Source organism: Artibeus jamaicensis, unplaced genomic scaffold (genome assembly GCF_021234435.1).
Source record: "Artibeus jamaicensis isolate MK-2021 breed Jamaican fruit bat unplaced genomic scaffold, CSHL_Jam_final contig_415, whole genome shotgun sequence".
Classification (NCBI taxonomy): Eukaryota; Metazoa; Chordata; class Mammalia; order Chiroptera; family Phyllostomidae; genus Artibeus; species Artibeus jamaicensis.
In genome coordinates, this window is record NW_026521823.1 from 40,852,038 (window position 1) to 40,875,039 (window position 23,002).

Below are 23,002 nucleotides of genomic sequence, written 5' to 3' on the forward strand. Positions count from 1 at the left end.
AGAGGTTCATCCTAACTTTACGAAAAATTTTAATTCCAACGGAAAACGCCAGGACACAGCACAGCGTGACGGCACCGCGCTAATCCGCCTCCCCGGCCCGCCCCAGCCGCCAGGCCCCGGTGGCGTACCGCAGGCGGATGAGAAGCAGGTCCCTGCCCATCTGCAGCCAGCTCCAAAACGGGACCAGTTTGGAACCTGCGACCACAAAGCGATTACAGATAAATTAACTTACAAAAACGCAGGAGGAAATACGTCAGTTCACTGTACGATTACACTTTAGAAGGCAGTCTACATGACTCTTGGGAGCTTCTACTCAATTCTATTTACATTATGTCTGTATGTATGTTAGACACTTAATTCTATCTGTACATTTACAAATGTTTTTTGGGACAAGTTTTTGTGTTTTACACACTACTTTTCAATCTCACATGGACCCCCGAGAATCAGCAAGACCCCGAAGGCAAAAACCTGATTTCCATCCCGATCCCGCCCCGCCCCCTCCGAGTCCCCGCCCCCGGATCCCAGCCCCGGAAGTGTCCTGTGGCCCTTCGGGAGCAGGGCGCCCTGTCCCGCTGAGTGGCAGGTTGGGGGACAGGCGCCAGGCAGTGAAGTGACATGGCCCAGACCGCAGGTTACAGGCTGGCGCGCCGGCTTCTTCCTCCTCCATTTCTCCCTTTGCGTTTCCCCCGTGACTGACAGACGGACAGCACTGAGACGGACGCGCCAGCACCACCAGCGTGCAGTGCAGCCGTTTCACGTCACACACATTGCGAGCTGGTCGCCACCAGCACATTAGTCCACGCGCCCGCCTCCGCGTCGTTCACGCCACAAACGGAAGCCCGGGTGTCCCCTGCTCCACGGACGGGGACCTGGCTGCGCGGCCGGGGGTGCCCCCGCGGGCTGCGCCATCAGAGGTGACACATTCGAAACCGCCCAAGACCCAGCGGGAAGACACTCCAGGCTGCGTGGCAAGAAGCGAAGCCTGTGGTCATCAGACTAGACGACTGCGTCCAGGCCCCGCCCACCCGGCTGCGGTCAGACCCCCGGTTACAGGGCGCCCCCGTGCGGCCACTCGTCCTCCACCCGCAGACACACGGACATCTGCCCGGAAGAGGTTTCCAGTTTGACTGCCGTTTTAATTGTACTTGATCTTCAAAGAAGACCTCTGCTCACCGCCTTGAATTTACATAGCAGCTTTCCTCTTCGACACGCTAACCATCACAGTGCTTTCTTGTGATGCTTTACTTTCTTATATATTAATCAGGGGCCAGTATTATCTTCATAGCACCAGTCGGGGATTCGGGTTACGTGTGATTCACATTAGGAAACAACTATCTCTGGGATGCAAGTGAGCACAACAGATAAATACGAAGTGCGTTTCCCCGTCTCCCCACTCCAGCTTCCCAGGGAGTGCATGAGGGCACAGTCCTCTGGGACCCAGGCTACTGACATCACGGTTCTGCAAACTCAGGGAGTAGAGAATTCACTGGAGACTGCAGTGTTCACACAAGTTCGGGCTGGCTCTTCTCCTCCTGTCCCGAAGACCCCAGGTCCCGAGCAGGGAGCCCCTTTCTGGAGCAAGGGCCCAGGCAGTGCCAGCGGGCGCAGGATCATTCCGAGGCAGGCAAATGAGACTGAAGTGTATTTTAAACTCTTCCCAGCCAGTACTGCCTCAGCGCTTCTGAACAGAATTTGAGGACAGACTTCGGATTATAGATCTTGGAGATCTCTCCACTTCTGTATAAATGTACAGATACCAGTTAAAAACTGGCTCTGAATGGACTGTGGGCGTTTGAAGTAAAAACGAATGAGTCCTCATTCGGCTTTGCACACTGGTCTGTAGGCACTCGACTCAGCATTTGCTGAGTAGTAATACAACAACTCTAAAAAACACGGTGATAGGACAGTAAAGGTGATCTCGGAAGATGGCCAGCCTCACTGTCGGCCTCAGATCCCTGGGACCTGGCTGTCGGCCACAAGCTGTACCGTGTTTCTCCGGCAGGGAGGCGGCCTCCGGAGAAGCCCAGAGCTGACTGCGGCAGAAGGCAGAGCGGCAGCTGCGGGGTGGGGGGAAGGGACCAGGAGAGCCAGCCAGCAGGGCCGAGCGATGGCGCCCCCCACGCCCCCCAGCCCTGTAGCAGAAACAAGACTCTCACCTTCGACCTCAGTCCAGGCCACGGCGACCTCGGCTACGGGGATCCTGAAGCGCTGCGCTATATACAGCAGCTCCACGTCGAACGCCCTGGAACAGTGCCAGGGGTTTGCGTTTAGAGACCGGGCGACCAGACCTCTGCCGGACCGATTTAAATGCGCCCTCACACCAGACGGGAAGCTCTCATTCCACCAAGCCCACGGCCAGACTGACACGGGCGCACAAATCCCGGCGTTCCCTGTCACTACTTGGAAGCGCCTGGGGTGAGCATGGCTGTGCGGGCTCCAGAAAAAATTTAAATAATGAAGGCAGCCCTTCCCGGTGTGCGGATGGGGGGGGGGTGAATGAAACGGGACAAGGTTGGCTAGGAAGGGGCAGAGGGCCAGGGTGGGTGGAGGGGAGTGTCTTTGGGAGGCTTTTTTTAAATAACGGGAAATTTAACTTTGTTTTCAGAACTGTGAGAGAAGAGCAGTTGGGCTCTTGGAGGGGGAAGGGACGCAGGGGAGGAAGGGCTCAGGCTGGACACAGAGAAAGGAAGGGAAAAAAAAATCGGGCCCTGTCTCCTGCTTGGGCGTTTCTGAGCCTTTTCTTTTCTGCCCAAAGGAAAACACAGCCGAGCGCACGGGACGTCTGAGCCGTGTCTGCCCCCAAAGTGGCTGCGGCAGCTGCGCCCTCCGCTGCTTCGCGATTTGCAGAGCGAGACCGGCCGGTAACGGCGCAAAGGCCCAGGTGAGGCCGCTCGTGTGAGCTGGGCTCGTTTGAACGCAGTGGTGGCCGGAGAACCTCGGGGCGCAGGGGAGCACCGGCTGCGCGGGCGGGGACCTACCAGCGCTCCACGTGCAGCGAGGAGAAGGTCCGGGTCGCCGCCTCCCGAGTGAGCAGCTTGAACCCGCACTGCGTGTCCCGGATCCCGCGGACGCAGAGGAACCACACCAGGAAGTGGAAGCCGTACATGAGCAGGGTGCGGAAGTACGAGCGCTGCGGGGAGACAGGGACGCGAGCTTCCCATCGGCCCAGGCTGCCCACCAAACCCTCCTTCCCCGATTTTCTCCGCAGCGCAGCCCACAGGCCGTGAGACTCGGCTACGGAGGGCAGGACACCGGACGGTGGTCACGCCGCAGGGGTCCACTTGGCGGAGAAGCGCCGGCCCGTGAGGAGGTCGGCGGCCTCTCCGGGAGCGGAGCCCGGGCAGTCTGAGCAGCCGCGAGCAGAGAGAACTCCGCCTTCACCTACTCGTTCTGTGCCCTTCGCTCCAGACACACTTCGCTTCGAAGGGGGTTGCACAAATGAAAGGGCAGTCTGAACCTGAAGTTCAATACCTAGCTAATAAGAATACCCATCAAAGAGGTGCAGCCTGAGGTCACCCAAGTTACAGACTAGGGCGGAACCGGACACAGAAACCCGGTTCCTCTGATCAGGAGTGGCAGGCGTCTGGGTCAGCGCGTTCAACAGGTAGGGTGCTTCCCAGAATGAAGGGCAGGCAGTCACCTGCACTCCCATCTTGAGTTCTCGCTATCGCTATTAGTGACTAGTTTTAGCATTAGTAGGGACTGCACATAACGCCCATTATTCATTCAACAGTGAAAACGTAATTAGCATCACATTCAAGACTTTCACACCTGGGATTAAAGAACATGGGCTCTCTGAAAATTCTCTGTGACCAGGGTTAACAGACTCGCGGAACTGCACGCCATACACTCGCATGAACAACCTCCTAAGAGTCTGCACAGACCAGTTAATACCTCGCACGAGTAAACCATGGTCTCTTCCTTCTTTGGGGTTTTGTTTGCATAATGGTGACCCTTCAGGGCCACCCCCACTCATGCAGCTTCTCTGTCACAGAACAGATCTGTGACTGGCTGACAGCATGACATAAATGGGAAAAAGCCCTTGGGCCACGAGACCCTCGTTCAGATTCTGGTCCCACGAACCGCTGGGGTGATGGCGAGCCAGCCGCTCGCTCCCACTGTCTGCGTCTCTCCCCGCCCCCGAAAACGGGGAGAACGGGCCTGCTTTGAAAGTCGTTATGAGGATTGTACAGGACGATGTCAGAGCCTTCGGCCAGTGTTCAACCCTGGAAACAGCGGAAGCTCAATAGATATTCTTTAAAAAGAAAGCTGGGGTGCTCATTTTAACCTCCTGACACGACTGCACCCATGTCTTAAACAGGGCAGGATGCGCAGGGAGCAGAACGCTCCTCTGTGCTGTGCGGAACCCGGTCACCACCCACAGCCACTGGCTGGGTCTCCACGGGAACACGTCCTACCTCCTTCCTGTCTGGACAGAACCTCATCTTAGAACAGCCTGTGAATATCACAGCAGCTTGCTCGGGGCCTTCCACATAAACTACTTCCAGTAAATAGCGGCTGACTGACTAAACCTCCAAAAGAGCATTTACACTTAGGAAAGGAAAAAATATATATTCAAAGACAGAAAAATAAAAATTAAAAGTAGAAAAATAATACCTAAAAGCTATTCTCCTTGAATGATTTTTTAAAATGTGATTTAGGTGAGCTTACTACTTAGCAAATAAAATATTCGTGACTGCTTTTCTGAGATCTGAATAGAAGACTTTTATTTGTTTTAGGATAATAGCTATTTTATAAAACCTAGAAACCTGGAGTTCACATGAATACCTTAAATTTGATTTGTGGCATATTTAAATGCATAAGCCACAAAGAGGGGGGTCTTTACTTTTGAAAAACTTGGAAAAGTAGCTTCAACTGAGAAGACATCTGGAAACACAGTACTGGGTGGACTGGGTTCACAAGGTCACTCTTAGCAGAGCACCACGCAAGCCGCTGATGCAGAGACTTAAACACACGAAGGAAAAGGCTCTCAGACTCCCACGGTGACAGCATCTCGCTGATGCTTCTGAAGTACCAACGGGGGATTCGGGCCACGGTCAAAGCTGCCCAGGAACCTCCCTACCTGCGAGTGAGATGTTCAGAGCAGCCTCCCAAGAAAACCTGGAGACTCGAAACTCTGATGGATTCCACTTGGAATCTTTCACAGACTGTGAGCTTGGGCACTTCCGACCCTGTCTGTCTTCCACGCAGGACACGTGGCGGGGCCCGCCAGGGCCACGGGCAAGGGTCGTTAGAAGAGGGAACTCTGGCCCTATGCAGTGAAGCTCCTGGGGTCACTGCATGTCACCTGTCTGCCACTGGAGGTGTCCCTCACCTACAGCAAAGAATGGCACCTGTGCTGCTGCCGCCGGGGCAGGCAGCTCTAACCCCACCCGGCGGCCACTGCTGTGGGCCCAAAGCTCCGTCCACCTGCGGGCTTCAGGGACGCAGGAGCTCGCAGCCCGGGGGCCACAAGAAGCGTTAGCAGCACATACACCCTGGGAGGGAGCCAGGCACCTCCACTCAGACCACGCTGAGCAGCAAGGATTCAGGCTACAGTGCAGCCCCGTCTGAAGTCCGGGTTCTCCACCAGCGGGGGGCGCTGCGACCAGACGGACACCCGTGGGTCCTCCTTGCTGCCAACCGGAGAAACGCAGGCCCCAGCCCTCTCTGCCTCGGCTCCATCAACCGCTGCCCAATCCCAGCTCCCAGTCCCCACCCTCTCTGTCCTGCACCAAGTATATCGTTATCCTCCAACGCCAGCAGTTTTTTAAAAAGGAAGTAGTTTACTCACAAAACCATTAAATCAACATTCATCTATTCTCATGAAATGTTTTTTGTTTGCATAGATATTTTTGCACAACGATACTGTTTTACAGTACCAGTTTTTAAAATACAACCTAATATTTTAGGTATTTTCCATGTGATACAGTCTCCATTTTCATCTATTTGATTGTCTGCAGGACACTTCCCCCGGGGGAAATACCTGTATCGACTAGCGCTGGAATTTAGTGTTTTACAGTGTCCACTGTTTTATTATTATAACTAATGTGCTGAACATCTTGGACATGTATTTTTATTTCTTTAGCCCTCACATATCTGTAAAGGGATAGAGACTAGCTAATCGCTAACTTTTCTAGTTTCAAATTTCTAAAACTGATATTCCCTATGGTTAACAGATTAGATCTTTTTCAAATACCAATGAAAGTCCATAGGGAAACAATTCTGAACTAGATGCTGAAGATGCTAGAGTTATTTCTTAAAAAGGGGGGGAACTCTAGGTTCCCATGCTTAGAACACAATCCTTAAGAGGTTCTACGACTTTGCTGCCTGTTCATCTCGAGGGAGAGGCGCCCACTTTGTCAGGGGTGGGGGGCTCACAGTCCTGGATGTCCCGGCGGAGCCGGGAGGCTGCTCCAGTGCGGCCAGCGCCCGGGGCTGCGGTCTGAGTGTCCGGGATGCCTGAACACCCGTGTTTGAAAAACCGACGCCCCCCCCCCAATAATTTTGACCTTTCACTGAAAAATACGGCTTGTCCTTTGACCCACGTGAGCCCTATGGCAGGTGGCCGATTAAGAAGACAAGGGGCAGTTCTTGGACTCGATACACAAGTAGCTGCCTAATCACTGCATTGTACACCTGCAACTAATACTGTTGTGCGTCAACAATAATTGAAATTTTTTTTAATGTAAAAAACCCCAGGACGTTGCATAGAATAAATTCCTTAATAATATTTGTTTCAAGTCATTCCAGCTTTTCTGCCTCATCTACCAGTTTCAAAATGAACTTAGTATCTTCAGTTTTCTTAAAAGTGCTGAAAAACGCCAGTTATAGCTTGTCAAATTTTAAGATATAGTGTTTTTTTGAGAGAAATAAAGTTAAAAAAATTTAAACTCTGAATGAAACTCACAATACAGCAGCTAAGTGTGCCAATAAGGAAAACCTGAAAGCAGGCCGCAGGTCCAAAGGGTACCGTTTAGACCCCTCTGCCCGATGCTGTAACGGAATGGGGGCCCTTCTGTGTGTCTTAAGAAAAGAACTCAGAACGAGCTGCTCGCCCCCCAGGTCAGAGTGGCGTCCGCATCCCTCTGGTTCCCACAAAACGAGAGAAAAACACACACGGACAACCCGCCTTCTCGGCCAGCAAGGCCCTCACCTGAGCGACCGACTCCTCCTGCAAGTGAGCCCGAGATCCGCAGGCCACGGCCATTCCACCCTGAGGGGAGAGCGGGAGACAACACTTCACTCACGGCACCAACAAAGGCATTGACCTTCAGAGTGAGCATCTCATCTTTTAGAGACTCACTTTCTGAAAAAGGAACATTAAACATCTTTAAAGGTTTATCAAAGAGTGCGGAATATGTACAGCTTCGAGAAGCCTGACTGCATTTACTGAGAGGATACTGTTCAGTGCTAAGTATGAGTCTTACTTCAAAATTCACATATCAATTTTTTTCTGATTAAAAATACTATGTTAATATAGTTATAAAGGAAAATTAGCAGTATTAGAAGGAAAACAGTTATCTACAGGTGGAGCCATTTTACACACAACCACCACATTGTGAAAGAGCCAAGCGTATCAACTATGAAACTATTAAAAGCAGTAAGTGAATCTGCAACAAGTAGGATGAGATGAAAATGTACACAGACAACACATTAGCCTTCACCTGTTCAGACCATAACCCAAACTTACAATGGAAGGAAAACAGCATTTAGAGCAGCAATAAAGAAACACCCAGACCCCAGCTCCCCAGGAAATGCAGCAGCTCTCAGAGCTGGGGTGGGGTGTGTGTGTGTGTGTGTGTGTGTGTGTGTGTCCCACGGCCACTGAGCGGTGGCCCAAGGAAGTCAGGGCTCCTTCCCGATCCAAACGTCGAAGGGACCGTTCACTGGACTAGACAGGCAGGAGGAGAAATAAAGAACCGAGAGCGCCGAGGCAGCTCTCAGAGCGAGGGGGCCCCCCCAGGACTTGAGAACTCACGGCGAAGGCAGTGACAGAAACCAGGGCACTGGGGGCCCCATGGCCCAGAATGGGGGCCGGGCACACGCCTCCCAGCACACATGGGGGGGGGGACCCGGGCAACATTTTCGATCTGCGAAGGCGGCTCCAGGGCAGCTCAGCAGCCACTTGGAAACAACATGGGCCTGCGCCCCCTACTGACTAGGGTACGGTCCAGACACAGCACGTGTTTAAGTGTGAAAGAGACATAATTCTTAAATTGCAAGGAAACCAAAAACACCTAAAACCCAGAACAACAGATCGATTTGACAATAAAGTTAAAAAAGAAACCTCTGTGTGGTAGAACCGCCGAAATCCAACCACATTAAAGGACTAATAAATTGGGGGCAGCACATGTAATTTGTATTATAGACAAAAGGTACTTTCCAAAATGTACAACGAGCCCCTGCAGACGATGAAGAAAACCGCTCCTGCCGGAGCTGGGGACCAGGCAGAGGCGCACACAGAGCTCACAGGAGGGGGCGGAGGGGCTCCCGGCAGAGAGGACCCTCGATCGCCTCGCACTCAGAGCAACGCAAGGGACCCCGGGCCCTGTTCACCCAAGTGGGAAGGCAGCCGGGAACCATTACCAGCAACACTGACACGCCCCTCCTCCGACCGGGCGGCCTGGCTGGCAGCTCTCCCGGCCGGCCGACCTCCTCTGTGCGGCCGACACCTGTGTCGTCCGGGGCGGGTAACTGGCTGTCCTCCCGCAAGGCCAGCCACGCGGCTGCAGAACAGGGAGGGTGCTCCTGGATGCACAAGCCGGGCCGGACCTCCAGCTCCCAGGCTGTGGGGACAGCAGAACAGGGCTCGGCGCCGCCCTCCACCTGCGGGAGAGGAAAACACGCGTGTCTTCCGAGCAGAGCTGCGAGGAACCGGAGAAACTGCTGCCCTCCAGGCACCTGGGCGAGCGGAGGAAGATAAGCGCGGTGTTGCTGTGCACGCTGTACGAACGTGGAGTCGCTCTCTAAGATCGACACAATGTCACGGAGCTCGCAGGAAAAGTGGTGGTGGGCACACACACTCATCCACGCACAACAAAGCTTTACCATGGGAAGTCGGCCGGCCTCCCCACCTCACAGGAGCCACTGCCAACGGTTTGAGTGTTTTTTGTGCCTTCCTGTTTATTACTCGTGTATGCCAATGCTCCTTTATATTTAAAATAACCTCGAAATTTCTTATACACAAGGCCACTGTTCTTGAACATTCTATCGTGGCATTTCCAAACACACAGAAGTACGGAGAGTAAGACGAAGCCCCGGCACCCCCACCTGGCTCCCACGATCACAGCCGGTCGCCGGTCCCACCTGCTCTGATGGCCTGGCCCGCCCAGGAGCTCGGGGAACGAGCTCTGGGGAACACGTTACAAACCCGCACGCGTTTCAATCACGGCCCCATCAGGAGACAAAAAACATTACTAATAATCCTTAACACCATCCAATGTAGTCTCTACATTTGCCCCAAATTTTTAGTTTGTTTGATTTAAAAGCCAAAAAGTCAACCAAGTTTGTTGGCGTGTCTTTCACTCATCAGCCTGCCCACCTCTTCATTTGTTTCTTATGACACGTCCCTCTGTCCTCAGTACTTCCTGTAAACTGGTTGTTCGAGTTAGAGGCTTGGCAAGGTGTAGGCCTATTTTACAAGAATCTGTCCTAATAGTTTTGCGTGTCTCTCTTTTATTTGTGTTGCTTATAAGCTCAACACACCATTTCGCTCTGCAGATGAATCACCCGCCTACGTGCTGACCATTCCTAATTCATCTATTTTATTACAATAGAGCGGAAGAGAGTGTTTTTCAATATAAAACTCTTAAAAGTACTTTGGTTCCTTTCTTTGGAGAAAGTCACAGAGGTAGAGTACTATGTTTTCGAAGTATATGGGCCAAATTCTTCTTTAAAAGGCTCCTTACACTCCCACTACCTGGCTGTGGTCCACCACCGCCTTGCACTCTTGCCAGTGCTAATTATGCTCATTGTAAATTTGCTAACCACACGTGACCTCACATCCCTTCTTCTTCTTCTTTTTTAATCAAAAGGTAAGCTTTGGGGGATTTTTACTAGCCATCTGTGTTTCCTTTCTGGAACTTCCTGTTACAGACTCGGACTACTATTTAACAATAAGAGTTAGCTTTTCCCATCTCTCCTGGAAGAGGCACTTCCTCAGAAGTGGGGAGACGGCCCCCTTACAGAAGGAGCTAGAAGCTGGGCTGGCAACTACACCCTGAGTCTGAACGCAGAAAGGGTGGCCACGTGACTGGCAATGGACAGAAAAGGACATGCTTCCACCTTTCAGAAGGAGCAGAGTTAAACAATCACTTAATACAATTAAAGACAGATCAAAACCCAACACAACACTTCCATGTAAAACATCCCTTTCCTCCGCCAGCCTTCACCACCAGGCTCTAGAAGCTTCTAAGAGAGCTGTGGAAGTCCGGAGCTCTGATGTGAGGGCTCAACCCTGGACGCTGATGGCTCAGGTGGAGTCCACCCAGACGGGTTCCAAAACGGTCAGGTGTTCCTGAGGAACAGAGGACATTCTTGTTTTTAAAAATGCCCATGTTAGAAAATGTAAATAGATGGGGAGTCTCTTCTCTTTTAAGCCTCTTTCAGAGTATCACTGAATTTCTTATGTTTTTTAATTTTTAAACAGAAGAGAAGGGAAGGAGAAAGCGACAGAACATCAATGTGTAGTTGCCTCTCTCATGCCCCCTACTGGGGACCTGGCCCACTGCCCAGGCCTGTGCCCTGACTGGGAGTTGAACCTGTGACCTTTTGGTTCACAGGGTGGCGCAATCCACTGAGCCACACCAGCCAGGACTTTTATGTTTTGTTTTTGTTTTTTAGTAACTACTTTGGTAACTACGACCGCTGGCTTTTAAAGCCGCTGGCTTTTAAAGCGGCCGAGGTACTTTCCCGTCTCCTAGAAGGGAGAGCTCACAGACAGGGAAGAGCCTCTCTCCTCGCACTGCTCCAGCCTTTCCTCACCGTTCAGAGAAGAAACAGACTCCAAAACAATCTGCATCAACAAGCATCAACAGTAGCAGCAGAATTAACTCTGAAAATCAAGCGCGAAGCCGGGTGTTAATTTGGAGGGGATGGTTAGTGAGTGCTGAACACACGCTACACGCCAGAAAGACATGTAAACAGTGGCGATCGTTACCTCAGGGTCATGAGCGTGGGTGACCAGTCCTTACACCACAGGCAGGAGAGGGGGCGGGGGAGCGAGCGGCCCCCACATCGGAGCTAAGCGGCACTGAAATGGAAATGGAAATTGGCACGGCAACTGCACCGTGGTGGTCGAGACACAGAAACGAAGTGGAAATAATTCAGAAATCAGCGGCAGAGAAGTCCGACAGCAAAATTAGCCCCAGTCAGCCAATGTGGGCAGGAAGGGAAGACTCGGTGTGTGGAGCACAGTACTGAATTAAGACAAAGCTTTATTCTGTAAGAAAACAGTTCTGATTTTAAAAACCCCTTCTCCTTAAATTCGGCACAGGTTCACTGTTAAAAACAAACAATAAAATTAACCTAAAAAAAAAACTTGAAAGGATACCCATCATCCCACCCCCTAGAGATAGACAGATGTACCCATGTATCTCCAGATGTTTTTTCACTTAACTATGTGTACTGAACAGTTATTCTTTATCATTAACTTCACCAATTCGACTTAGCATTGGACACTTCAGGCACCCCGCAGGCTGGCTCAGGTGGGCAGAGCTCTGTTCCCCAGCGCTGGGATCAGGGTCCCGTCTGGGCAGGGCACATACAAGAATCACCCAGTGAATTTATGAGTAAGTAAACGCTCCCTCCCTCTCTTCCCCTCTCTCCGAAAATCAGTAAAAAATTGAGCATTTTAAATTGTGCCTCATTTTTTCCTCTTACTAAAAAAACATGCAAACATAAAATGCCACATAAAAAATAAGCAAAAACCCTTGAGAATTTTTTTATACACATTCACAATTATTTCCTTAAGGCAATTTTCTCAAGGCTGGCAGCGGATGTGGCCTATTTAAAGCTTGCGACTCACGTTTCCAACTTGTTCTGAAAAAGTGCTGGACAGTACGCACACGCAGAGCGAGGCTGGGGAGGGACGCCAGAGGGGCCTAACCTGTAACCCAGGCCTCGGCTCCGTGACCCTCCACGTGGGTAGCAGCACCAGGGAGTCCAGGGAAGAGACGGCGGCGAGGTTACTCCCTTCCCTCCTCTCGTGTGACTAGAGGCGCCCCACTAGCGTCTCTCCAGAAAGTAACGAGGATGGCAAATTCACCGGAACTTCTGTCGTTAGTGAAAATCACGGCGGAGCTGACCACAGGCTCAATATCCCAGAACGGACAAGCCTGCGGCCCAGCTCTGAGAGGCACCCACTCTCCACACGAGGCCGTGGGCTCCCACGTCCCTCTGACCTGCAGCCCTGGTCCTTCAAAGCTGTGCAGACGCCCCTCCCCGCCGTCCGCGGAGACAAGCACCCCCTGCAACCTGCACCCTGTCCACCGTTCCGCGCTTCCAAAACGGCCTTCCCGGCGCTGCCGGTGTTCTCCTGTTTCGGTCTCACGAAGGTCTCTGCAAACTGACCGGCACAGCCACTGCTTTCCCGGGGGCTCCACTGGGGAAGCTCAGGGTCTCTCTCGGGAGCCGAGGCATCTCGGTGGAGCCCACGCGCAGGCTCTCGGACCCGCCCATGGGTCCGCAGCAATGGGAAGCGGCAGTGGGCCTGTCCTACCTCTGCATCCCCCATGCACACACCCGTGGCGGCACGGCGCCCCAAACCCGCTGGGCTGTGGACCTCAGCGCGGATGACCAGGGGCCGGCGGGGCGGCTGGGGTGTACCCGCTGCAGAGAGAGCGGCTGGGCACGCGGGCAGTTCGACCCTACCCCGCACCTGGTTCATCTGCGTGGTCACTGGTAACCAGGTGTGGCCTCAACCCCCAGAAAGCGTCTCAGCGAGGACGTCCAACACCTCGGTGAGCGCACTTCCGGTCCTGTCGCGCCTGTGCGGGGACTTCTGATTCCATATCAAACAGTGAAGCCACTGAACGAGGGATCTGCACGTGGTTTGCTTAGAAAAATCACTATAGAACCAAGCACATTTTTTTTGTTAAAAGATGTAAAATAACTATGGGTTGGGAAACTGAAGGGCTTAGAAAAACGCTTTATGCTTCAGAAAAAAAGGACAATACAAATAAAATAGTTGGGACTAAATGTACAGGCCCGTTTTATTTATTTGTGATGCAAAGCTCTACCTAAATTACGCACATTAGGTTTGAAATCCTAGAAGGACAACCATCTTCAGAGAAGGAACGGCAGGCGTCTAGCCCCTCAACAAGAGTCGAAGGACCTCACGACCCGGTCACCAGGAGGAAACGGGAGGGAGCAGCAGCGGCTCTGCTGCAAAAAACCGGAACCAGCGGAGAAGAACACGTGGGAACGCGCAGAAGACCCGGATGGAGCCTGTCCAACCAGCAGCTGCCGGAAGCGGGCTCCCTACCGCCACCTAGTGACTCAGCCCCACAGTCTCGGGAGGGGGAGGGGGAGGGGGAGGGGGAGGGGGGAGGGGGGGGGGGAGACCGGACCGCTGGGAACCACACGCTCCGGCGCCACTCCTGTTGAGCTATTCTGGTCAAGGTTGTCCTTAGGGGCCAAGGGGACACACGTCAGCGATACCAACGCAACCTGTGGTTCAGTTACACTGACGACGAAACACCAGCTGCGTTAAGAACCCAGAGAAGAGCAACTGAACCTGCAGACATCTAACAGAGATCAAGCTGCAGCCGCACTTTCATTCCTGAATGAAACAAGGCCAAGGACACGCAGAGACAGAGACAATGACAAGGCCGCTGTGGGGACCCAGAGGTGGCCACAGTCACAATGTCACGTGGCGCGCAGAGCACACCAGCAGCAGCGACGCCTTGGGAGGAAAAGAAACGCGCTTCTTACAGACCGGGGGAGCTGCCGGCAGCCTCCACCAGAGCCGCCCGTGGGCAGCGGCTGCGAAGGACTGGCACGGAGAAGAGCCATCTGTGTAGCTACACAAACCAAACCAACTCGGAGGACTACGGGGGCGTGCGGGCTCCACCAGGCTACAGGGCAGAGGCCGACCAGTCCTTTGGTGGCTACAATGTTGCCAACATTAAACAGCTGAGTGAAACCACCGGAGGACCTGCAAACCCGCAGCCCGCGGTCCAGCCTGGCCTCGTGTCTGCACAGGGAGTTTTCCTGGACCCCCGGCTGGACCTCTCAGCTGCCTGCCGCCTCTGCCTTTGAGTCAGGACCACAAAGCTGAAAACACAGGTGGCCCTTCGCAGGCAAACTGACAATCAGAGGATTCCTTCCAGTCCCTTCACGCAGGACAGCTTCAGAGTGCGAGCTTCTGGGGGCCATGACCGGCTCCAGAAGCTCCATCCGAGTCGGGCGGAGGCAGGGCAGTCGTTTCCACCGGGCAGACCCAAAGACTAAGGACTCCGGAACTGAACCCCGCATCACTTACCACGAACGTTATGTGATGGATGTTGATGAAAACTGTTAACACACTGGGTTCAAGTTAATTCCGTGGTGGGTTGTTAACACTCTTAACCAGGCACACCTGAGGCGGCCCGCGGCCGTGAACTCACAATCCGCACACGCCTAGAACAGCCGCATGCTTCAGTTCTGCAGGACTCGAGGCCGCACAAAGCAGCACATTCACTCAGGAAGAACAGGGGGCATCGAAACTTCCCCCGTTTTCAGAGAGCCAGAAAGGGAACCGATTCACAAGAGTATTCCTGCTGCTCGTTACCCCTTATTGTCTGCTGCAGCCCCTTAATTTTGGGTAAATCATTTACTCTTTGCCCTACTGCAGGACGGAATAAAGTCAGATGCTAACGTTTAACCCTCGCCTCCCCTCGGCTCCCTGGGCCCGTGGGACAGCGCAGGGGAGACCCCGAGCGGCTCCGCGCAGGTTCTCGGGGGAACCAGAAAACCGAACCCACCATCCCGACCAGCAGATTCTCCGTTTGGCTCATCAAGACTTAGGAAGAGGCGGAAGCAGCAGCGCCATTTGGGGAGAATGGACGTGTGACACACCCAGGAAACGTGCGACGCTCGGGGAGGGGATGGCGCGGAGCTGCCTGCGCCCTTCCCAGAGGGCTGCTGAGCGGGGGTCTGTCTCCTCAAAAACCAGGGCGCCCAGAGCCCCGTTCTGGGCTCTGGTGAAGGTGCGTGTGCGCACGGGGGGAGGGCCTGTGTATCAGACACTCGGGTGGCAGGCGAGCCTCGGGGCATCCGCGAGTTTCCACGGAGACCATAGGCTCTTCTGGGGGCCGCACACCGGAATTTCACACCCCAAAGCCCCAGATTTGTAACTTGCACCCCGTGTTCTCAGTGGAAGGTAATTTAAATGGCGTTCTCACACTCACCGGCCAAGGCTGTAGACCGTCAAGTCCCTGTTCGAGTTTCTCGACGTCTGCAAACCTTGTGGCTCCGTCAGCATCTGCCATGAGGATCTTTTCTCCTCGAGAACTGAAAACGCCCTGCGTGGGAGAACATCAGTCTAAACAAAGCTGCTTAAAATTAAGGTTGCATTCAATGACATGTCAGTCTGTTCTGCTTCACTTAAAGTGACCAAGAGGGAAATATTAGGTATGAGGCAGCAGAAGGGGCCAAAGTTCCGTAAAACAAGTCACATTGGTAAGACCCTCCTAAATATATCTCAGGCCTATTTCACAATTTTAAAAACTTGGTGAGGCCATACAACTAACACCTGGGAACATAGTGAGCTAAAAAAATAGATTTAGACAAATCAAAGACATTCAACATCAACAGGATTTAAAAAGTAGAATGCCTGTCACATACAGCATGTATGATGTGCACATTTATCTATCACGCCATCACCTAGCACAGCATGTGAAGGACATATTTATGAACAGACTGAACACACACACTACACACAAATTTGCTGTGAAATGCATCAGAAGAGAGATAAATCTGTATTCTTCATTTTGGAATCTCAAGTATTTTAAGCAAATAAAAAATATGGAATGTCCCCAACACTAAGGAAGGGTGGCACCACCCAAATACACCCCGTCACTCAAGGCATCTGGGATACCCTCACCTCGTGGGGTGACCTGAGGGCTGCACGCGACAATCTTGCCCAAGTTGGGAGACGGCCGCCCTGCTCAGCAGGGTTGATGAGCAGCGCACGGCCAGCCCGGCCGCCCCTCCCCTGGGGCCCGGCCGCCCCGACCCGGGGAGGTCGGCTGCTGCCCTCACCTGCCCAGGGCCCTATTCCCCCCGCCCCCAGGGCCTGTGCTTGCCTTGCCTGTCTCCAAGGGACCCCTGATGTTGGCAAATGACAGAAGGAACACTCCCTCCACCTTCCTTGGAAGCAGCCGGCCCGTGATACTGAAATTTACGTCCGTCCCTGGGGAAAGCTCCCAAAGAGGGGCAGACAGCTGGCATGCACCCTCGCCCTCTGCCCTTCCACTCGTCTGGACCGAGCCCCGGGGGCCAGTGCTGCAGGGTCACCTCGGCACTGGGAGGGCTGAGGGGCCATGGCCGGTTTCCAGGGACGCGTGGAGCTGCTGGACGAGCCCTGGCCTGCCCGCGCCTGGGCTTCTTCCAGACAGGAGGGCGCGCTGAGCAGACACACGGGGCTGGGAGCCACTCAGGGCACCACTACTGACTTTTCCACGGGACTGGCTTTTGGTGCCTGTCAGTGTATCTTGAGTCCCACCTGACGGGCCTCAGACGAACATGACCCCTCTTTCTCCGAACCCCAGCAGCCCTCCGCTCGGGCTGCGCCTGTCCTGTCCCACCGTGGACTTCACCGGACGACCCACAGTCTGGCGGACCTTAGTTCCTGCTCCATGCTTAGCACAGAGCCTCGCACAAGTGACAGTTTAACGCACAAAAGCAGCTTGTCAGCCGAGAAAAATACCACATGACCTTATCACCCAGTGACCCCACAAACGACACAGAGGGGCCGGGATCACTCAACTGTGGGACAGACGTCTTTCTTGGAGGTGCCCCGTGCAATACGGGCAGAGAGTCCGGTCGGGTGTGACTGACCGTGCTGCCCACGCACTCGGAACTGTGGCACCTGACTGCTGAGCTGTGGGGCCCCCACGCGCTGCCCTCCCTCCACAGAAGAGGCTCTTCTGTCAGCTCTGCGCTGCCGACAGCAGCGGGGAACGGCGCATTACCATTTTCACGGCACCGCCTTTCCCCCGGTTCTTCGCCAGCGTGATCACGCGCACCTTGTCGCTCCCGTGCCTCCGGCAGTATTCAAAGGCCACCTGTCCAAGTGCGTGAAAGGGAGAGAAAATCAACTGGGTCACAAGACGGTGACACACAGAGGCTTCTCCTGGTGGCCTCGGCACGGCTGCACCAGCCACCCTCCTCGCGTCCTGACTGCGGCCCCCGCCGCTGGGCTTCCCACGAGGGCTCAGGGAGCGGGATGAGGCCCTGGTCCTGCCTCCGGCTGAGGGCGCGGCAGGTCTGGAACCGTGTCGGCTCTGGGAGGAGAGGTCGTAGGGGGCTAGGAGCTGCTTTTCGGTGGCGGCGACCCTGCTTGTGCAGCCCCCACAGCAGGGGCTTTTGTGTGCCCCGCCCTCCGTGTCAGGACCGCGGGGCAGCCCGTGCCCACATCCTTCATTGCACGCCCCCCACACAGCGAGGCACAGCTCTTCCTGAAACAGACTCCGCCTGCTCCGGCCACGGTGCTTCTGTCCACGCCACCTTTCAGTCCAGACACACCGCCGGGGTCGTTCACCATAAACCCCGAACGGCTGGCTCAGCTGTTGCTTCTCGGCCCACACTCCGCAGCGTTTTGCTTTCCGCCGCACCACAGAGCTGGGAGGCGGACGCAGGGGCGCCCTCCCCACCGGGGTCTCACACAGGCCGTGCCCACTCGGCGTTTAACAGAAACCAGCACCGAGGAGCCATCACGTTGCCGGGCGTTTCCCTGCGCATTTGTTGTAAGGTCCGTTCTGCTGCTATTTAATAAGAATACGAATAGCACCACAAAGGAACCTTTTGCTACAGAAACAGGACCATCAAAGTAGAAAAGGGAGGCATCATGAAAGGTAGTAAGTGACCGGGATCCCCGGCCAAGTTGAGTGAACGTGCTACCGCAGGGATCGGTGCACCTGGGCGCGGTGGCTACAGGTCCCGGATGGAGAAACAAGGGGGCAGCGCTGAAGACACTGTGTCCGCCTGGAGGTCACTCCAGATGGGGGCATGTCAAAGGACACACCCGCTGCTCAGCACAGGTCCAAAGGCAGCTTCCCACCCACTGGACCGCTGCTTGGGAACTGTCAGGCAGGCGTGAGAAGGGGTGGGATCCCGCCAGGGCGGGGCAGGGGCTTAAACTGTCAGAGAGTCTCCCCTGCGGCCAGAGCCGCAGCGCACGGTCTCTCCAGACCTGATGGCGTTGCAGCTTCCCTGGGCTCACGGGGCAGCTGGTGTACTTTCCAGCTCCCCTCCAATGAAGTCCCCCTGCCCCTCCTACTATGCACGCCACAGCCACCGGGCACTTAGCAAGCTCAGGGTTCTCTGAGGAGGGAAAGTAAGACATCACATTTGCTCAATCATTCTGCATTTTCCATCTACTGGCAATCCCAAAAGCAAGTTGACGCACCTTTGAAGTCTGGTCTTTGCTGCCGTCGTCCACCACGATCACCTCGTAGGTGAAGGTGGGGTCTCGTCTCTGTAAAGGGCAGAAATGAAAGGCCATGATGTGGCATAACCTCTGTGAAGAATCATTTCAGCGCTGATGTGCGCACATGACAGGAAATGAAACGGTGGGAGGGAGGGGAGCCCCGGGTGGGCGTGCAGAGCCCAGGACAGGCCCCTGCAGGCCCTCTGGGCACGGAGAACCCCTGGAGGGACTCTCCGGAGCCCAGGAGGCAGCCCACCGGGTTGAAGTCAGGCAGCGCAGCTTCCAACCCGAAAGCACCCCTTCTTAGCCTCACGGCCTTGGACAAGGTAACATTTCTGGCCTGTTTTCTCATGAAAAACAGAACCCCCACTCTACATGGGGGTGAAGGTTCTGTGTAATGAAGAGGTGGGGGCCGCACACACAAAGAGGGCTCAGCTCTCCTCCTCTGTCCTTTACACTGAATCTAGGAGGAGGTCACCCAGGCTCCTCCCTTTCAGTGGCTCTTCCGTCTTCGCGTCACACAAACCCGAAAACCAAAGTCAGAACGAGGGGTTTCCTCTGACAAGAACAGAGCTCACTTGTTTTAAGCTCTTCAAGGAGCTCGCAGGGCACATGCTGACTTCCTTTTCTTCAGCAGAGAAAGAAGTGGAAAATAAATGAGGGGGGAATTAAGAATAATAAAGAAATACAAAATAATTTCACCCTAATTACAAATCTTTCAAACATGACTTTCGTATAAGGTCACAAAGCCCGCAGGCACTCTGTCACTCGGTTTCCTGTGCACCCCCAAGCAGGAGAGGACAAAGCGGGGGGAGGGGGAACGGAAGAGAAAGCGCTGCCTTGGGGTCGCCCACCTGCCTCTGGGGGTGACGCGCTCCGGGCCAGCCCCGGGGGCCACCAGCAGGGCCGTGGGCAGCCCTGCAGTACTGAGGTCTGCGCAGGGCCAGCCCCGCCCCTCACGGAGGGGCTCCGGGCATCAGCCGGCTGGCCACCTGACCTGGTTTCCAGGGGAGTTGTCAGAATGAAAGAGCAAAGGTCATACCCGCCTCTCTTCCAGGTAGCCCAGGGCTTCATCCATCATCACAGGCACTTAGAGAAGAAAAAGGTTCGTTAGGACCTGCTTCTGAGAGTGACCTGCCAAGCTCTCACGCTCAGTTTACAAAGGGAGGGGCCCCTCCCAGTCCCACACCTGTCTGCTCACACCCGGCTGACCCTCCCTCAGGGCACTGCGGCCTCACACTTCCCGCTGCTGTCACTCACCCCCACGTGCCTCTTAGGGCTGCAGCTGTGCCCCAGGCAGTCAAGCCCAGTACTACGCATGCCCTTTCCCTCCCAGGGACCCCTTACCAGAAGCACCCCGGCTTACACCGCTTCTCCTCGTTGTAGGAAGGCACGACCACAGAGAGCTGCTTGGTGGGCGGGTCCCCGATGCCAGGCAGGGCCTCCTTGTGCCCCTTGGCGTTCAGGAAGAACTTCTCCTTTTCGTGCCGATGGAGGGGAGGCATTTCCCTTGCAGTTATGAACGCAACGAAGGAGATCTAAAGGCGGTACGCGCAAGAGAAATTGTTAGGTTCCACTGCTGTATCATGCATGTGATTTCCCCCCTTTGGTGGAATATTTCTTCTCAGTTTTTAGACCATTAACAACGGTCTGGAGGGAACTCCAAAATCCAATCACCCCGCATCTAACAAGGAACGAAGTACAGCCGTGCAGTCCGTTCTCAGATGGGCCAAACCCCTGACCCCAGGCACCCACACAACGAGGCCCCATCCCTACTCGGGGCCTGGTCCGTGCGTGACAGAGGGCGAGTCCACGCTGCAGCCGGAATGCGTGGGATGAGGGCGGAGCTGCTACCCAGGCCCATGAAGGGAACAGTCTGCCAGTCCCACTGGGACTGGACTCAGTGTTTCAAAACACTGACCCCGCGCATTTCGAGGATGTTATCTGTAACTTGCCAACCATCTGTTCCGATCCCTTGGTACCCATTGACCTCGTGCATGCTTCTGACTGGTGCCCTCACGGGCAGCACCCGGACTGGGGGATCCGAGCTCCTACTCCGCAGCCCTGGTGTCCAGAGAGTGGTTTCTGAATCCCAATCCCCACTATCGGCAGCCAGTGCTCCTGCACGGGGCTCGGGCTGGCTCTGGGCAGGGCTCGGCCAGCCGAGAAGGGCACAGCGGTGATGACGAGGGGCCACCAGTCAGCCTGTGGGGCTCTCACTGGCTCAGGATGGGAGGGTTTGGGCACCAAATTACTGCAGTACATTGAAACACACGGAAAGTATTCTAACTCACGCATTCGTAGTGATGCTACAAGTAAAACATAATTGGTCCCCTCTGTAAGATGCCAGGGAACGATTTCTCTATTCTGAAACCCGGCTGTTTATCTTACCTTTTACATACAAAAGGTGTTTCGGATTAACTGGAAGCTGAGGACTAAATTCTCTTTCATTACAGATTTCCAGGCAATACGTGGACGAGCGACCCAATTAGAAACGAGGGGTTTGGGTGGTGATCATCAATGGCTGTGAACTCCCTCGGGTCAGCACAAACCTCCTAACTGGTGGGCCCACCTCACCCCCAGAGAAATCTCCCACTGCACGTCTCCCGGGGTCACAAAAGGGGCGTGTTCAGCACCACATGCCCACTTCTCTTCACTGAAACACTCAAACGTACATTTGGTCAAGTCCCTAGATGCAGCTACTAGTTCACAGGAAATTCAGGGCTCACAGCAGGATGTTTAAAGGTGCCAAGGGGGCACCACCAGAAAAATGCAGACGACGAGAAATTCCACAGGACAGCAGCCACGCGCCGCAGAAGCGCAGCAGATCGGGGAGAGGGAAGAGGAGTAGCACAGGCTCAGGGGCTGATGCAGGAACAGCGCCCCCAGGGCGCGTGAGTGTGGGCTGCACAATCAAGGTAAACACTGAACGCGACACCTGGCGCCCTGCGAGCGCACAGCAACCGGAGCAAACACTTTCCGAACAAACTCGAACAGTACACGTGTAAATCTGCAACACTTTCAACACGAGCCCGCTCCACCCCAAGCCGGACTTACTCAAAACCCTGGAAATCTCCCCACAGCACTAAGGGAGAGAGACAGATTAGTAAAGAAATCTGGATGCAGCCCTTCTTCGCCATGTACACGGTTCCTGGGCTGTGAGCTCGTAAACTTTCTAGCTGCTAATCTATCGGCACGTCGAGGAAGTGGCAACCTCTGCATTCACGACGCAGAGCGCAGGCTCATCCCAAATCCCAAGGGTCCAAGTTCGCTTAGGCATCAGCCGGTGTTTGCCCAAGGTCGGCCAGAAACCCCAGGGTGAATTCGACGGCCTTGCCCGTTTCCAGGCAGCAAATTCGGGCCGTTCCATTCCGGGACGCAGCGAACCCCAGGCAGATGCTGATGTCAGGCCTCGCGCGCTCACAGTGGGTCTTCGCCAGGCACTGACCGGTTCCATTCTGGAACAGGTGGCACCTGTGGGTGCTGTCCCCATGTTCATATGCCCACCCACAAGAGGAGAGGAGAGTCTGCAGAGCACTCAAGTACTCGCGGGGGCGGCGCCGCGCAGGCTGCAGACCCGGGAGGTCGGAGGGGGCACAGGGCCCGGGGTTCCGCGGGTCCGGGGTTAAGTGGAGACGGGGTGCGCATGTCCTCAGAGAGAACCGACGTACAAGCTCTAGATATGTAGGGAGCTAAAGTTCCCAAGGAGAAATAAACAAGGAAGAAAGGGGGCGTGAAACCCCAGAGAGGCACTCTGGGGTCAAGGCTCGGGGTCGGGCGGCGGCCCGGAGAAAGGGACCCCCGAAGAGCAGAGCGCGCCTGGGCCGTGTCTCCAGGAGGCAGCGAGCACAGGCCCGCGTCAGTCCCCACCCCACCTCTCACCAGTATCAGGCCCGCGGCCGCCAGCGCCGCTCCGAGTGCCGCGTAGAGAACCGCCAGCTGCAGAGAAAGCGGAGCCATGACCCATGCCCGCTGGGCCCGAGGCGCCGCTGCCCTATCCGGACTCAGCACGCGCGCGGCAGCCGCGGCGCAGCCGCGGCGCAGCCGCAGAACCCGCCGCGCGGCCCCGCCCCCCCGCCGGCCCAGAGGCCGCGCAGCCGGCCGCCCGCCGCCCACAGCGCCCTCGCGCGGCCAGGCGGGAACACGCAGGACTGTGTGCCCCACGCCCCGTGCCACAGCCTGGTGGCCGGAATTAATCAAAATACAGGATGCCGATTTAATTTGACTATCAGATAAGCAACAAAGTTTTTGCTTAACAGCCTTTTGAAATATTCCCATAACATACAACCCACCCCCTTAAAAGTTTGGTATGTTACATAATTTTTTGAAAACTGATAAAATGATTTTTTTTCGATATTTTCACCATTT

At 54.8% G+C, this 23,002-nt stretch overlaps 1 protein-coding gene across 3 annotated transcripts; it reads right to left on the bottom strand.

Moving 5' to 3' along the window:
- Position 1: 1 nt before the first annotated feature.
- On the bottom strand, positions 2 to 22,665 carry ALG5 (ALG5 dolichyl-phosphate beta-glucosyltransferase). Of its 3 annotated transcripts, XM_037138741.2 has the most exons (11): positions 22,517 to 22,665; positions 20,001 to 20,172; positions 19,677 to 19,723; positions 18,614 to 18,682; positions 17,178 to 17,270; positions 15,393 to 15,506; positions 8,560 to 8,829; positions 7,157 to 7,216; positions 2,979 to 3,130; positions 2,157 to 2,242; positions 2 to 195 (listed from the first exon to the last, which is right to left on the bottom strand). In XM_037138741.2, exons 1-11 carry the CDS (start codon positions 22,592 to 22,594, stop codon positions 80 to 82), a joined length of 1,257 nt encoding a protein of 418 aa, XP_036994636.2. In that variant the 5' UTR covers positions 22,595 to 22,665; the 3' UTR covers positions 2 to 79. The 3 variants fall into 3 exon arrangements, with proteins under 3 accessions (XP_036994636.2, XP_036994637.2, XP_036994638.2); XM_037138742.2 differs by lacking the exon at positions 8,560 to 8,829; XM_037138743.2 differs by lacking the exons at positions 7,157 to 7,216; positions 8,560 to 8,829.
- Positions 22,666 to 23,002: the final 337 nt, after the last annotated feature.

Coding starts and splice junctions, on each gene's coding strand:
- ALG5 (XM_037138741.2), bottom strand. CDS start 22,594: ATGGCTCCGCTTTCTCTGCAGCTGGCGGTTCTCTACGCGGCACTCGGA. Junction 7,217..8,559: donor CCGGCTGCCTTCCCACTTGG/GTGAACAGGGCC, acceptor CTCTCCCCTCAG/GGTGGAATGGCCGTGGCCTG. Junction 196..2,156: donor GGCCTGGACTGAGGTCGAAG/GTGAGAGTCTTG, acceptor TTGTGGTCGCAG/GTTCCAAACTGGTCCCGTTT.